The sequence below is a fragment of the Solea solea genome, chromosome 8 (genome assembly GCF_958295425.1).
Source record: "Solea solea chromosome 8, fSolSol10.1, whole genome shotgun sequence".
Classification (NCBI taxonomy): Eukaryota; Metazoa; Chordata; class Actinopteri; order Pleuronectiformes; family Soleidae; genus Solea; species Solea solea.
Window position 1 is genome coordinate 22,656,598 of NC_081141.1, and position 14,593 is coordinate 22,671,190.

The 14,593-nt window shown below is 40.1% G+C and overlaps 1 protein-coding gene and 4 non-coding genes across 6 annotated transcripts in view; all 5 read left to right on the top strand.

Moving 5' to 3' along the window:
- Nucleotides 1-14,593, top strand: part of sv2ca (synaptic vesicle glycoprotein 2Ca) — a 45,790-nt gene that overhangs the window by 26,301 nt on the left and 4,896 nt on the right. For both annotated transcript variants that reach the window (XM_058635431.1, XM_058635429.1), the window contains 2 exons: nucleotides 5,770-5,950; nucleotides 7,038-7,189. In XM_058635431.1, coding sequence (XP_058491414.1) covers nucleotides 5,770-5,950; nucleotides 7,038-7,189 — 333 coding nt within the window. The remainder of the gene's footprint in view (nucleotides 1-5,769; nucleotides 5,951-7,037; nucleotides 7,190-14,593) is intronic.
- Nucleotides 465-536, top strand: trnaq-uug (transfer RNA glutamine (anticodon UUG)). Its single transcript has one exon. It is a non-coding gene; the product is annotated as a tRNA-Gln (tRNA).
- On the top strand, nucleotides 2,262-2,333 carry trnaq-uug (transfer RNA glutamine (anticodon UUG)). The gene has a single exon. It is a non-coding gene; the product is annotated as a tRNA-Gln (tRNA).
- On the top strand, nucleotides 2,760-2,831 carry trnaq-uug (transfer RNA glutamine (anticodon UUG)). The gene has a single exon. It is a non-coding gene; the product is annotated as a tRNA-Gln (tRNA).
- Nucleotides 3,232-3,303, top strand: trnaq-uug (transfer RNA glutamine (anticodon UUG)). Its single transcript has one exon. It is a non-coding gene; the product is annotated as a tRNA-Gln (tRNA).

Below are 14,593 nucleotides of genomic sequence, written 5' to 3' on the forward strand. Positions count from 1 at the left end.
CCTCGCGGCGCCCCTCCAGCAGATGGCGCTCTAGGCGACCGCCTATATCGCCTATGCCAAGAGCCGGCCCTGAGTGAGAGTCACAAGAATCGACAGAAGTCTGGAGACTTATCAAATCACATAAATAATTTGGGACCAGCCCAATCTAAACCCTTAAAAAACAAGCAATAAAATTTTAAAATCACTCCTTAACCGGAAAGGAAGCCAGAGGAGGGAGGACATCAAAGACAAGCTTCTGCTAATTGTAGCCGACGAAGAAATTGGACTGGTCCATACCCACATACGAAGAATTACAGTAATTCAATCTTGACGTCATACAAACTCACTCACAGTCACTGTGGCGGAGGTAATGTTTTATCTTAGCCGAACTGATGCATTTTTCTAATTTAAAGTCGATTTCAAGGATTACGCAAAGATTCCTCTGGAAGAAGAATGGGCAAACTAGCAGTCATGGTGGAGTGTGTGGTTCCATGGTGTAATGGTTAGCACTCTGGACTTTGAATCCAGTGATCCGAGTTCAAATCTCGGTGAAACCTAATAATTTTAAGAAGTGAGAGCCACAAGAGTTGACGAACTTATAACGAATGGCACAGTTTAAAAAACACACAAATGAAAACAGATTTCGCCCATGTGTTGGTTGACGCTAACTCGATTATACAGCGAATTGTCTTTCAACTCGAAGGTTGTGGGTTTTGATTCCCAGCTCCGCTAATCTACATGCCGATGTATCCTTGTGTAAGACACTGCGTCGGTTTTCTCTGGGTTCTCCCGTTTCCTCCCACAGTCCAAAAACATGCAGATTTGGGGATTAGGTAAATTGGACACTCTAAATTGCCAGTGAGTGTGAGAGTGAATGGTTGTTTGTCTCTACATGTGTCCCTGTGATGGACTGGTGACCTCTCCAGGTGTGAACCCTGCCTTTCGCCCTATGTCAGCTGGGATTGGCAGCAGCAACCCTCATGTGGAGGATATGGTGGTAGAAGATGAGTGAGTTTTAAAGTTGCACGAATCAGACTATTTTTTTTTCTTTGTCTTTTTCAGTTTCTCTAAAAACCCATAGCTAAAGAAAAAAAAAGTTTTGTGGAAAGTGCAGAAAGGAAAAAAAAACGAAACGCCTCTGGATACTCGCACATATGACATTTAAATGGGAGGCCGGTGGGTGTTTGCTTGCACGTCGCACATGTAGCCTCTGCTTAATGAAGCAAGTGTGAAAGTGTGCAGGGTGAAGTCTTGCGTTTTAATTTACAGTTGAATTGATGGTATACCTTCGGGGAAATTCTCCACGGCCGCCAAAATGTGAAAGATAGCAGGGTTTTTGACCCCTCAAGCGAGAGAGTTAAACACATATTATACAGTCTGTGCTTACAGCAGAGCAGAACAGACGTGACATTACAGACGTTACAGAACAAAATTGTGTCCCGCTGTTATTGTAATGGGACGAACAAAATGTCCTTCTGGCTGAAACCTATCAGTCCATATATGATTGAGACATCCACTTTTTCATTTTCTTTTTCTGTGTGGATTTATGAACACTACAGTATGTGTCTCACATGTCTGGATATGGATAGAAACAAAACTAATATCTTTATTATTATTATTATTATTATTATTATTATTTGTAAATCTGTCAGTTTGGGCCTGAAAAGAAATCTCTCCAGTTGGAGCTATCGTTTGTTCTGGGGTAGGAAATTATCGATGGCTCAGGATAATACTTAGTTGTGATTTTTGACTCACAATTTAATTTAAAGCATCATGTTAAAAAAAAACAGAAAACGTTTAACCAGATATATCAGAAACTTAATTTATGAGCCAGCTACGCTATATTTTAATGCAATAATCATGTCACATATGACCTATTGCAATTACCCCCAATCCCATTGAAACAGCAAACAAACCAGCTCTGAAAGTTTTGTGATAGAAACCCCAAAATGTACCTTTAGAGTTGCAACGATTGATCTATTAATTGGTTTAAGTTTGTTATTTTTCTTATTTAAAACAATTCAGCTTCTTAAATGTGAAAATGTGCTGGTTTATTTATATAACAAAGAAATCATTAAAACTGAATCATTTTTTTATCTTTGGACAGAAACAAGACATTTTAAGAACATCGTGATTTCCAGGTTTGGGAAACACTGATCAACATTTAACACATAACATAACACATAAAACTAAACTAATCTGTTTCGCTAGTTTAAAGTTGATGTCAAAGATTATGCCAAGATTCCTTGAATGGGCAAACGAACAGCTCAACATGTGAGTGTGGTTCCATGGTGTAATGGTTAGCACTCTGGACTTTGAATCCAGTGATCCGAGTTCAAGTCTCGGTGGAACCTAGTAGTTTTAAACAGTGAGAGCCACAAGAATCAACAGGAGTATGGAGACATATCAAATCACATAAATAAGTTGGGACCAACCCATTTAAAACCTTAAAAAACAAGCAATGAAATCTTAAAATCAATCCTGAACCGGAAAGCAACCAGTAGGAGGAAGGACACGCAAAGACGAGCTGCTGCTTATTGTAGCTGACGAAGAAATGGGACTGGTCCATACCCACATACGAAGAATTTCAGTAATTAAATCTTGACATCATAAAAACTCACTCGCAGTCACTGTCGGGGAGGTAAGGTTTTATCTTAGCCAAGTGCTACGTCTCTTGGCGAGTGTCGAACTGATGTGTCTAATTTAAAGTCGATTTCAAAGATTATGCCAAGATTCTTGGCATAAGAATGGGAAAACTAACAGCCAAGTTTGTGTTGTGTGGTTCCATGGTGTAATGGTTAGCACTCTGGACTTTGAATCCAGTGATCCGAGTTCAAGTCTCGGTGGAACCTCGTACTTTTAAACAGTGAGATCAACATGTATCTGGAGACGTATCAAATCACATAAATAAGTTGGGACCAACCCATTTAAAACCTTAAAAAACAAGCAATAAAATCTTAAAATCAATTCTGAACCGGAAAGGAACCCATAGGAGGGAGAACACGCCAAGACGAGCTGCTGCTTATTGTAGCCGACGAAGAAATTGGACTGGTCCATACTCACATACGAAGAATTTCAGTAATTCAATCTTGACATCATAAAAACTCACTCGCAGTCACTGTGGGGGAGGTTGGGTTTTATCTTAGCCAAGTGCTACGTCTCTTGTGTGTCTAATTTAAGGTCGATTTCAAAGATTATGCCAAGATTCTTGGCATAAGAATGGGAAAACTAACAGCCAAGTTTGTGTTGTGTGGTTCCATGGTGTAATGGTTAGCACTCTGGACTTTGAATCCAGTGAGCCGAGTTCAAGTCTCGGTGGAACCTTGTGATTCTAAAGAGTGAGAGCCACAAGAATTGATAAACTCATTATGAATGGCAAAAGTTAAAAAACACACAAATAAAAACAGATTTTGCGAATTATGGAGTGAATTGTCTTTCAACTCGAAGTTTGTATGTTCCATTCCCGGCTCTGCTAATTGACATGCTGACGTGTCCTTGGGCAAGACACTTAACCCCAGCTTGTTCCTGACGGCTGTGCTGTGTGGTTTCTTTTCTGTGTCTGGTTTCTTCCCACAGTCCAAAAACATGCAGATTTGGGGATTAGCAGATTAAATGATTATGGCCACTTTAGGCATCTGTAGCTCACACAACTCATGACCCTGTAATAATATAAAAGTTTGTGGGATTTATACAGATTATGTATGTGACATGTGTTCAAGAAATAAAATATATGCAAACTTTGGTATTAAAAGGTCTTAATTCAGAGAACCTGTGCAGAGGATGTCAAAATTTGATAAAACTACCCTTGAAATGGTCCAAAATGCATGTTTAATATGGGCAAAAAAAAAAATCCTACCCTGCTGTAGTGTCCATGAAGGCAGCTCTTTAACCACAAAATGCCACATACAATGTAGAGTAAAGCGGGAACAATGAGCTCCTCGCTCAGAAGCAGAATTATGACGATCACCGGGAGAAATCGATGCCATTTTGTTGGCGCATTGATCCTGTTTGTGTCGAGAGAGATTAAAAGAGCTCAGAGGGCCATTTTGTTAAGTCACCGTGCACTACTGTTCACATTTGTCTCCTCAGTGATCACAGCTGGTTTCAGACCATTACAAGCTGTATTTATTCATCAGTGCTGCAGTACAAAACAGTCTTAGAGCTGTTTGGGTTTGTGAGGCCGAGTGTTTTACAGCTGAGCTTCACATTAATTGTCTTCCCTCTGTGATACATACTGTACATGCAGTGTATGTGTGTATTTCAATCAAAACCTGGTCCTAGTGAGGCAGAACCTCATTTCTGAGGAACTGGTTAAGTTTAGGTCTAAGATTTGAATTGTGTTTATGGGTAAGGTTAGAGTTAATGCTTTGTTGAGGCCAGTGGTTCACAAACTGTTTATACCAAGTCCCACCTGGCCATGGCAGCCAATGGCCAAGAGTAAAAGAGTAAAAGAGTTGGACTCTGGGTGTGTTCACTACTGGTGTGTCATAAGGATGGGTTAAATGCAGAGGACGTACGTGTGCGAAAATGACTACTTCTAATCTCAGAAAATATTGAGTTCTTGAAGTAACACCATTATCCCCAACATTAAAATACAGTGGTGTAAATAGGTCGAGCAAAGTCAGCTACAGACTTTTCACAGGAGGCAGATTTATTCCCGATAAGATAATTTGCTCTGCCATCATTCTCCTCCTCTTCCTCACATATACTACACACACTCGTATAGTGACATTAGATTAAGCATAGCGACAGATAACTAGTATAACTAGACCCTAGTTATTATTTCTTAGTTATTTGTTTCATTTTCTACAAACATATTTTAGATTTTCCTCCAAGTACCACCAGTGAAAGCTTGTGTACAAAATGTGTGGTAAAAGTGTCCTTAAGAAAAATATCTGCTCAAACATGTGTGTGTGTGTGTGTGTGTGTGTTTTGAAACAGCAATGATCATCAGTAAATTCAGTTTTCCATATGGAGCCAGTCATTCAACATAACTTCCATTTCACTGGTGAACATTTAGCAGTAACGGAGGCGCAGTCTTAATGTAGCTCCATCTTTTAATTTGACACGTTGCCATTTGCCAGCAGAGGCACATTTAGAGGACGCGGTCTCTCCTCCTGGCTGAGAGTCGGAGTGGAGTGGGTACTTACTGTAGATATTTTCAAAATCTTATCCCACAGAGTTGACATTCTCTCCAGAACAGTTTTATTTTATGGTCAATACAAAGTCACCAATGAAGATCATCTTTTCAGACTGAATGGATCTGAATTTATGAGATTTTCTTTTCGGCATCTGTTTTTCAGAATGAATGATTGAACTGAGAAGCTTGCATTTCCATCTCGAAGGCTCAGTTGAGAGCAAACATGTCCCAGTTGATCACTTTAATCCAGTTTTACTTTGCTGGGGCTTCAAGACACTGAAAGATTCTCCTGTCTTTTAATAATATTAATATTAATGATAGTGTGATTAGTTTATTGACTTAACGCAGGAACCTCAGGACTTTGTTGATGTTCAGACGGAAAGAACACTCAGATCTGCTGGCCATTGCAATCTTTCTTCAAGATCATTTAAATCAATATGTGGATGGATAAACTGTATATTATACGGAAGCGTATTGCATCCCGAGAGCTTCTCGTGGGATGTTTTGAGGTATCAACAAATTAATAATACCGTAAATTCTGTGATTTTCAATTGTAAGTAAATGCAATACGCTTCCACACCAAAGCATTAATGTGAGTTTAATGCAAATTAAAAAAAAAATCTGTCTGTTTCTCCTTCTTCTCTTTACAGGAAGCGTTGTTTACCTGGGAATGATGGTCGGAGCGCTCTTCTGGGGAGGGTTGTCGGACAAAGTGGGCCGCAGACAGTGTCTCCTGATCTGCATGTCCACAAACGGCTTCTTCGCCTTCCTGTCGTCTTTCGTCCAGGGATACGGCCTCTTCCTCCTGTGCCGTCTTTTCGCCGGCTTCGGGTGAGTGTGACGTACACTCACACTATCAGAATATATACTTATATAAGTGTATGTTTGGTTTAAATCAGTGAAGGTAAAGAATCAATCTCAGTGACGCAAAATCTATTTCAGGAGTGGTTCTCCTGGGCCATGTCTGCGTCGCTCTCTTAATTTATATTCCCTTTGTTGGCGTCGTCTGAACACATTTTTTAACTTGTTATGTTTGCACTTGTTGTTAATGAATTACCATTAATCATTATTAAGAGTAGGAGAGAGAAAAAGAAAGTCAAACCGTTTGGAAAAAATAAGCAAGTAGCTTCAGTAGCTGATACAAGCTCAAAATGACATCGCAATAATGATATTTGTGCTAATATTTCACAGAGTTTCACAATAAAAGTGTTTGCTTTCATATGGAACACAGTAAACAAAACATATGTGATGCAAAATTAATCTATAATGGAGTGGGGGGCCCTCATGTGGCCCATGGGCCACGGTTTTTAGACAGAGTGTTCTTTCACTGATCTCTACAGAAAGATTATTTTATCATAAGAGGTTTGAAATCAAAACCTTTCTTTCCAGCTATAAATAAATAAATGCTTTTTCAGTGTTTGCAGTGCAATAAATAAAACTTTAATTTACATTATCACAGAGTGTTCTTTAAAAAATGAGAACTCTGTCATCTGTCGTTTCTGGTCCTTGGTGCAGACGTTGATTTATTGTGTCCTCTTCCTTTGGCAGCGTAACTGTTCCTTTAAGAACTAATTCAGTAATTGCATCTGCAGCATTCTCCCCAGGGACCTTCACATTAATTGAAAAGGGTTTCCCAACTGCAAGGAACGCAACCTATGCCACAGAATCAAGAGGATTTTATTTGCTATTGTGTTTTCCGCATAAATGTTTGGTTACAGTTTTAATAAAAAGAACACTTTGCAAAGGATCGATGCTGTGTAATGTGACTCACAGACAGTTTCTAATACATTAGCTCATGAGATTAAAACCAATACAAACCGAGGGATCAGGGCAAAAGCAACAATCATAAATACAATTCTTGAATGTGAATTTGGTGGTTTTCTCACTTTCCCTCTCTCTCTCTCTCTGATTCTTGCAGAATAGGGGGCGCTGTGCCCATCGTTTTCTCCTTCTTTGCAGAAGTGTTGTCCAGGGAGAAAAGAGGAGAACATCTGAGCTGGTTGTGTATGTTCTGGATGATTGGAGAGATCTATGCATCAGCGATGGCCTGGGCCATTATACCCCACTATGGTGAGTTATCATTGTAACAAACTGCTCTCAAGTTAACATTGCCATAAAGGTCCAGCGTGTAAAACGTAGGTGAAATTGGACCAGCATGTTTTTACAAAAGCCCACGATGCACAAACTAAAACTAACTTTGATGCCAAATGAAGGCTGCATACTGTAGGTTCTCCAACACAGCAGTGTTATTTTGACGGCCAATGTTATAACGAAATATAATCATGTTTTAGTCGACTAAATCTTCTGTAGATTTACCGAACCTTTGCATGGATTATTGGATGACTCCTTTTGGTTTACAAAGCATTTTGTCTTCTGTAATATCGTACGTGAAATTTGAAATTCGTCTCTTCTCGTTCTTCCTAACGCCATCATTTCTGCCACTTTCCTCGCATGTCCTCCTCCTCCATGTTTACATCCAGGTAGATCAACCTAGCAACCTCGTAAAGAGATTAGTCTGCTTGGATCTATTCTTGTTATTCTTCTCTTCTGATTAGTTCCCAGTTAGCGACAGCTTTAAGGACCGGAAGTAGACACAGGCTTGGAGTCACTGTCCGTCTGAAACTCGTTTGGAATATCCCAAAGATAATCTGACAAACACAATACTTACAATTATTTTATTGTTGTCGGATGTCGGTGGGGAAAACTTGGAGAACGAGTTCCAGGCGGTCAGTCACTCCAAGCCAAGTGTCTACTTCTGGTCCATTGAGTTGTCGCTCAAAACTCAGTAGCCAATCAGCAGGCAGCTTCCTAAGGCCCGCCCATGGACAGAATCATAAACAAAAAACCAGGGCGGTAATTCCATACCGCCCTAACATTTTTGTCTAGTTTTTATTCGTTGACGAAAGTGCCATTAGATTTCGTTGTAGTTCTTGTTACATCAACTTTATTTTTATTTACTTGACGTCTCGTTTTTTGTCGGTTAAAAATGGTCATTGACGCACATTGTGTTCAAAATGAACACTGCTTTGAAGGGAAGGGTGAGGTGATGGATATTCAGCTGCGTCGTATACTGTTACTTCACCAATACATTATTCACTTCTACCCACTGTACATTGAACAGGACAAGGACTACAGGTTACCAAACTATAAGGCTTCCCCACATCTGCGGGTGGACGTGTCAAATGCAGCTTCCTTGAGAATCAATCACTTAGCGGCTCTGAGTCGCTGCAGGCTGGGAGAGGCAGAGGTTAAGAGATTAACGTATGCACTGATACCAGAGAGCAGATGAACGCTGGGAGGGTGAGGGAGAGGGTGAGGGAGAGGGTGCGGAGCCAGCGGGGTAGAGAGACAACGCTGTGATTTATGACAATCCCGCGTTCGATATCAGCCCCACTCATCATGACAACAAACGCAAACAGGGGAACAAGCTTTTCTCCGTCTCGTCTTCTGTGACTCCTTGTCTTTTTTTCTTAACCTGCTGTCCCTTCCTGTTACTGCTCCCCCTCTGCTCCTGCTTTGTACTCTCCCACTCTCTCTCCACCTAACTCTGTCCTTCCTTTTATTACCTCTCTCTCCTCTCTCTCTCTCTCTCTCTCTCTCCATCCTCTGTCTCTGCAGAGTGTTCTTCTTGATCAAGCATAATTAGGTTTTTCTCCTTGCTCTAATGGGACGAAGCTACAGCTAGAGGTGATTTATGGCCAGATCATGCTTTAGCCAAACCATGACGTCAGCAAGAGAGAGAGAGACAGTGTGTGTTCTTGTATGTGTATCTTTGCGAGGACCAAAAAAAACGTAAGTAGTGAGGACATTTGGGGAAAGTGAGGACATTTTGGCTGCTCCTCAAAACTTTAAAGGGCTTTTAAGGGTGAGAGTTAGGCATTTAGTTGAGATTATGAGGGTCCTCTCTACGAATGCAGTGTGTGTGTTATCATGCACGTCACTTACAGTAACAGAAACATGCAGGTCTTCCTCAAGGGATTTTGAAAATAATAACATGTGACATGTGAGGTCTTTGAAGGTAAAACTGCAGTGTGTGACTTTTCGTCTTCGTTTGAGGAAGAAGTGTTTATACTGCCAAATTGCAGAATGACGATAATTAACTACAATGAATAATCATTTTAGACTACACAGCGATTTTAAAAAACACAAGTTTACAAAGTGTGTTGACAGACAAAGCAAAAATAGACCACAACAAAGGCAAAAGAACAATTAAGAGCAAAGCAATAAAGATTTTAAAAAAAAAAGAAGAAGAAAGAAATGCAAACACTAGATTTTGAGATAAAAGATTTTATTTCTTCTGCTTCCTGTCCTGTCTTCCCTGTTGATAGTCTGGCACGCCCTAATGTGTTTCATATCACAACACAGTTCAGTATTGGTGCATCCAAAGTATTTCAAAAGAGACAAATCTAATAGTAAGCTAGTGATGTAGCAGCTTAATCTCACTTTCTTATTAATTAAAATAGTAATACTAGTAGTAAAACTGTTTTATAAATTGTAATCCCTCGCATCATTTACACAATAAATTTGCACGCACACACCTTCACGTCTTTGAATGAACGGGTTATAATTTGAGTGCGTCGGCGCGGCTGTTTGAGACACCATCATCAGGGACCTCATTTATCTTCTCCACTCACTGACTTCTAATGTCTCCCAAAAGCCACCAGGCAGACTCACAGCTGGAGTCCTGGAGGAGATCTGCTCAGCACACAGCTGACGACAGAGTTTCACGCAGTTTACTTGCCACCAAGAAAAGCCCGGCACTCCAGTCACATCATTATTCACTGCTCTTGTCTTCAGATAAACATTTAAATATCAATGTCACTTACCTCTATCTTTATTGAAAGGCAGGTAATACTTTACATTACAGTCATGTAATAACATGGTATTAGGGATGTAATGTCATAATAAAAGCATCTTATTTCCAATTTAATTTGATAGTAATAAGAAAAATTGTAGTAAGACAAAACAGAAACAGGTAAATGAGCATTTTTCAACCATGATTCATGGTTACTGACTACCCTGCAAAATTCCCTGCATCTAACATAAGGAGTTAGAGTATTACAAGTATTACCTTGGGCGTGGGTGTGTGGGTTTTCTCCTGATACTCCAGCTTCTTCCCAAAATCATGCAGAGTAGGTTAATTGGACACTCTAAACTGACAATGTGAGAGTGAATAGGAGTTTAGGAGGTGAATAGGAGATTGCCCCCCCATGTCCAGAACAACCAGACCCCCCCAACCTGAACCCCTGTCCATGCATTCACCCAAAAAGAGAACAATTATAAATGTTTACATGCAAAAACACACAGCAGTTGTAGGTTTTTGTTCCTATTCTCAGACATGATATTTTACCATGTTATTACTGAACGATAAGTGTTAACCAAATGTATTGTAAATTGAGTTTCTTCACACTAGTCCACCACGTTTCTTAAATGCTAGTGTAGGTCTAAAAAACTATCTATCTTTCTCCAGTGTCTGGGCCTGGGTGTAGTGCAGCAGTGCTGACTCAGCCATCCATAGACTTAGAGTCAATTATGTACATAATCCCTGTAATGAGATTTCCGATGGCATGGACAAAACACTCGCCCTGAGGGGCACGGAGCCACACTACATATCTGCAGAAAAGGCAATCACTGCTGAACAACTCCTTCCTCTTTTCTCTCTCTCTCTCTCTCTCTTTCTGTTACTCTGTTTCTTTTTGTCTAGAAGTCTCTCTGAAGATACACACAAACACTCACACACACACACACACACACAGAAAGGGGAAGGGAAATAAGTAAAGAGCAGAATCAAACACTCGGGCGAGACGTCAACTAGAAAAGTCATTCCTCTTGCAGCTGCTGCCCAACAAAGAACACAGCGATTGAGAGTGACACCATCATAGACTCATCTGCCACCTGAGATATGTTCTCTCTCGGCTCAAAACCTCATCAAATACTGTGCAAATAGTCAATTTAAAGCACATGCATTTCTTTCTGTCTGTTTGTTTCTCTTTGCCGTGTTTGCTCTTTTCCCTTTTTCCAATTATTTCTCTTTTCTACAGAGACATTTTCCTCTCTCTGGTGCAGTTTTTTTGGAACCACTTGTAACAGACGCCCACTCTCCTTTGTAGATAGTTGTTTTTAGCAGTTGATGTATGAATTGCTATCAAAGCCGGATTTTAATACGCTGCGAGATTAACTCCAAGCAGCGCTTTTCCGGCACAGCCATTAGTGTTAACCCCCCTCCCCAGCCTGTGACTCCTCTCCTACGCCTGTTGATGAATAATGGTGTTATTCCCTCTGGTGCAGCATCTCCACGAGGCACGATCTGTTGAGAGACGTGGGAGGTCACGACTGTCACGGTCTCTGTGCTTCCTCCCAAAAATCTGAAAACACAAGTGCACAAATGCAGAGCTACAATACATTGTGTCCTCCAGAGACAGCTCTTACTTTCTTCCTCTGTACAGCAATACAGTAATGTCGGGATCAGACTACACAATATTTGTGTCTTTCACGATGGTCACCGTGTCAGATTATCAATCACAGTGGCAGGGGTTATTGCCGTGTCACAACACTATGTATGACCCCCCCGACCAATCAATGTTCACAACACTGCATGAGTTCATAGGTCATTGGGGAGTGGGGACATTACTCACTGGGTTACTGAAGTGCTTATGTCTTGCCAACATTTGTGGTTTTTTTAACTTTGCCGTGGTCGTCCCTTGAGGAGACGTCAAACAGGCACAGGTTCTCTCGCCAAAGCTCGACGAAACGTTCTTCCGTGTCTCTGTTCCACCTAACAGTAGCAACAGCATTGCTTCTCCATGTTTATATCTGTATGTTACGTCGCGTCAAAGCACTCTGATACCCTTTTGGTCAACGTCCAGGAGCACATCGTACATACCAGACTTCTTGTCGGGGGTTTCACGGAGCGTCCCAGATGCCAAATCTCTGTTCTTTAATTATGCTACATGTCCACTCAACGTTCCCGATGTGTACACAAATTTGTCTAAATTTGTATAGTCTGATCCCATGTGTTATTTATCTGTCTTTTCACTTTTTCACTTCCCTCCACTGACCTCCAAAAACTGCAATACACACCAAAGTCAGGTGCCTGGGTTACTCACCCACACTCACTCCAGAGACCACATTACTGCCCCATCCTCCAACAGCTCCACTGGCTCCCTGTCCACAACCGAATCCAGTACAAACTCCTCCTCCTCGTCACATACAAAGCCCTCAATAACCTCGCCCCCTCTTATCTCACTGACCTTCCCCACCGCCACTCCTCCACCCACTGTTTCCGATCTGCTGACTCCGACCTCCTGACCCCCATCGCCAGAATCAAGCACCGCACCTTGGGTTGACCGTGCCTTTTTCAGCAGTAGAATCCACTTTTTGTGGCTGTTTCTTTGTGTTTTCAGCCGTAGTCTAACTTTATGAAGCTTTTCTGGCTTTACTAGCACTGTGTGCTTCTTCTGTTTCTTTATATTTAAAAGTCACACACTGATTTCTTTTTAGCAGTGTTAATGTTAGCTTTTCCAGTCAGTTTAATGACACATTTTGAGTTTGCACCAGGTTGTCCGTGTTGTTTGTGTGGTAACCATTTTATTATTTTCTATCTCTAAACACTGAACAGTCTTTGGAGAATGTATGATGTTTTGTACTGTATGTACTCATGGTTGTGTACTTGGTTATATATATACATATATGTATATATATGTATATATATATATATATATATATATACATATATATACATACATATATATGGTATTATGGTGTTTGGTTAGTAGTGTCACTGTCATCTACATAAGGTTATTCATTGTATTCATTTCTTCCCCCTTTTTTAAGTCAGTGTAAGGTTTTCTGTGTGTGGGTATGCAGACATGCACTGTGAGCCGTGTGCGTGTGTTACAATGATTAATGAGTCTAGCAGAGTGCCTGTGGGCTGAGATCAGGTGCAACAAGATTTAACTTAGCAGAAAACACTCAATTTCTTTCCTACACATTCAATTAACCCGTCCCTCTGCACTTCTCACAGCTGCCCCTGGAGAGCCATTCATCTGTGGGCAAACACACACACACACACATCGCTCTGCTTTAGCTGCAGAGCTCTCCTTTTTTTTTCTAATTTATCTGCAGTTCCTTTGCGACCCTTTTGCAGTAAAAGGTTCACACGTAACATTTAGAATCAGCCTCTCAGATACATCTTATTAGTTAGTCACTGTTTTTCTCAAAGCGTCATTTCAAGTCCTCCCATTTATTTTTATGATGCTCCTGTGAGTTGAAGATTGGCTCAATAGTCACCTGCCAGAGATCCTTTTATGAATCACAAACACTTAGAGAAGGAAGTGTTGTACGGTGTGAAATGGTAATTAGCGTAATATGGGATAAGAAAATGGCAACACTGTGATTTACCAGAGCGCCAAACATAAAAAAAACAAACATAATTAAACTCCCGTCAAACAAACTTACAGTGTGTAAAATTTAGCGACATTTATAATCCAATCCAATCCATATTTATTTCTGTAGCACATTTAAAAAACAACAGAGTTGACCAAAGTGCTGAACGTCGCAAAAATACATAAAACAGACAGGATATAAAACAATGCAGTATAAGAACTTAAAAAGAGAATATAAAACCAATAAAACACATAAATACAGGAGCAATAAAAGTATAAAACACAAAAACTGCCAACTCTTACACATGGTCACGGAACACCAAGACAGAAGAATTGGGTTTCAGCTCGTTCCACAATTTGGAGGCCGCCACTGCAAAGGCTGCGTCTCCCCGGTGTTTTAACCTCAATCTAGTTACAACAATAAAGTGTTTTTTCTGCAGAACGCAGCAATCGTGAAGGTGAATATGGATGTAAACGTTGCAGCTGAATATCCCTCACTTCACTATACTCTTATGTAGCCTTCAATTCAGTTTGGCCAATTTTGGGCTATAAAAAAATGGCGAGGAGGTGATTTTAACCCTTAGAACACAGAGCATTTATGCTGCTTGTTTCCATTACTATATTAAAACATTGATACAGAGGCTATAAGAATGTGCAATATAGAGTGTCTTATATCTTTTTTTCGGCACAACCTATAGACATTCTGATGAAATTATTATTTTTTTTACTATATAAACACACCTGAGTAATAAGTACTCACAAAAGTTGTGAAATTTGGAAATACATCACATTTCAAAGGTCCCCTGGACTCGTTTTTATGAACAAAAATAGACGAAAAAAGTATAATTTGTGACTTCTGCTTTAGGGTGCCAAAAAATAAAGATAATATATATAGATATAGATATAGATAAATGTGTTTAATCATGATTTAATCATCAGACAGTGGATCTGAGAAGTCTCATTCACCGCAAAACAACTTCCTTCAAAGAAAATAAAAGCCCTGCACTGCTCTTTACAGTCTTTCTTTTAAGTTTTATGAGTAAAAGATTTGAAAAAATAAAATACATAGAAAAAAATTGGTAAAATTTGG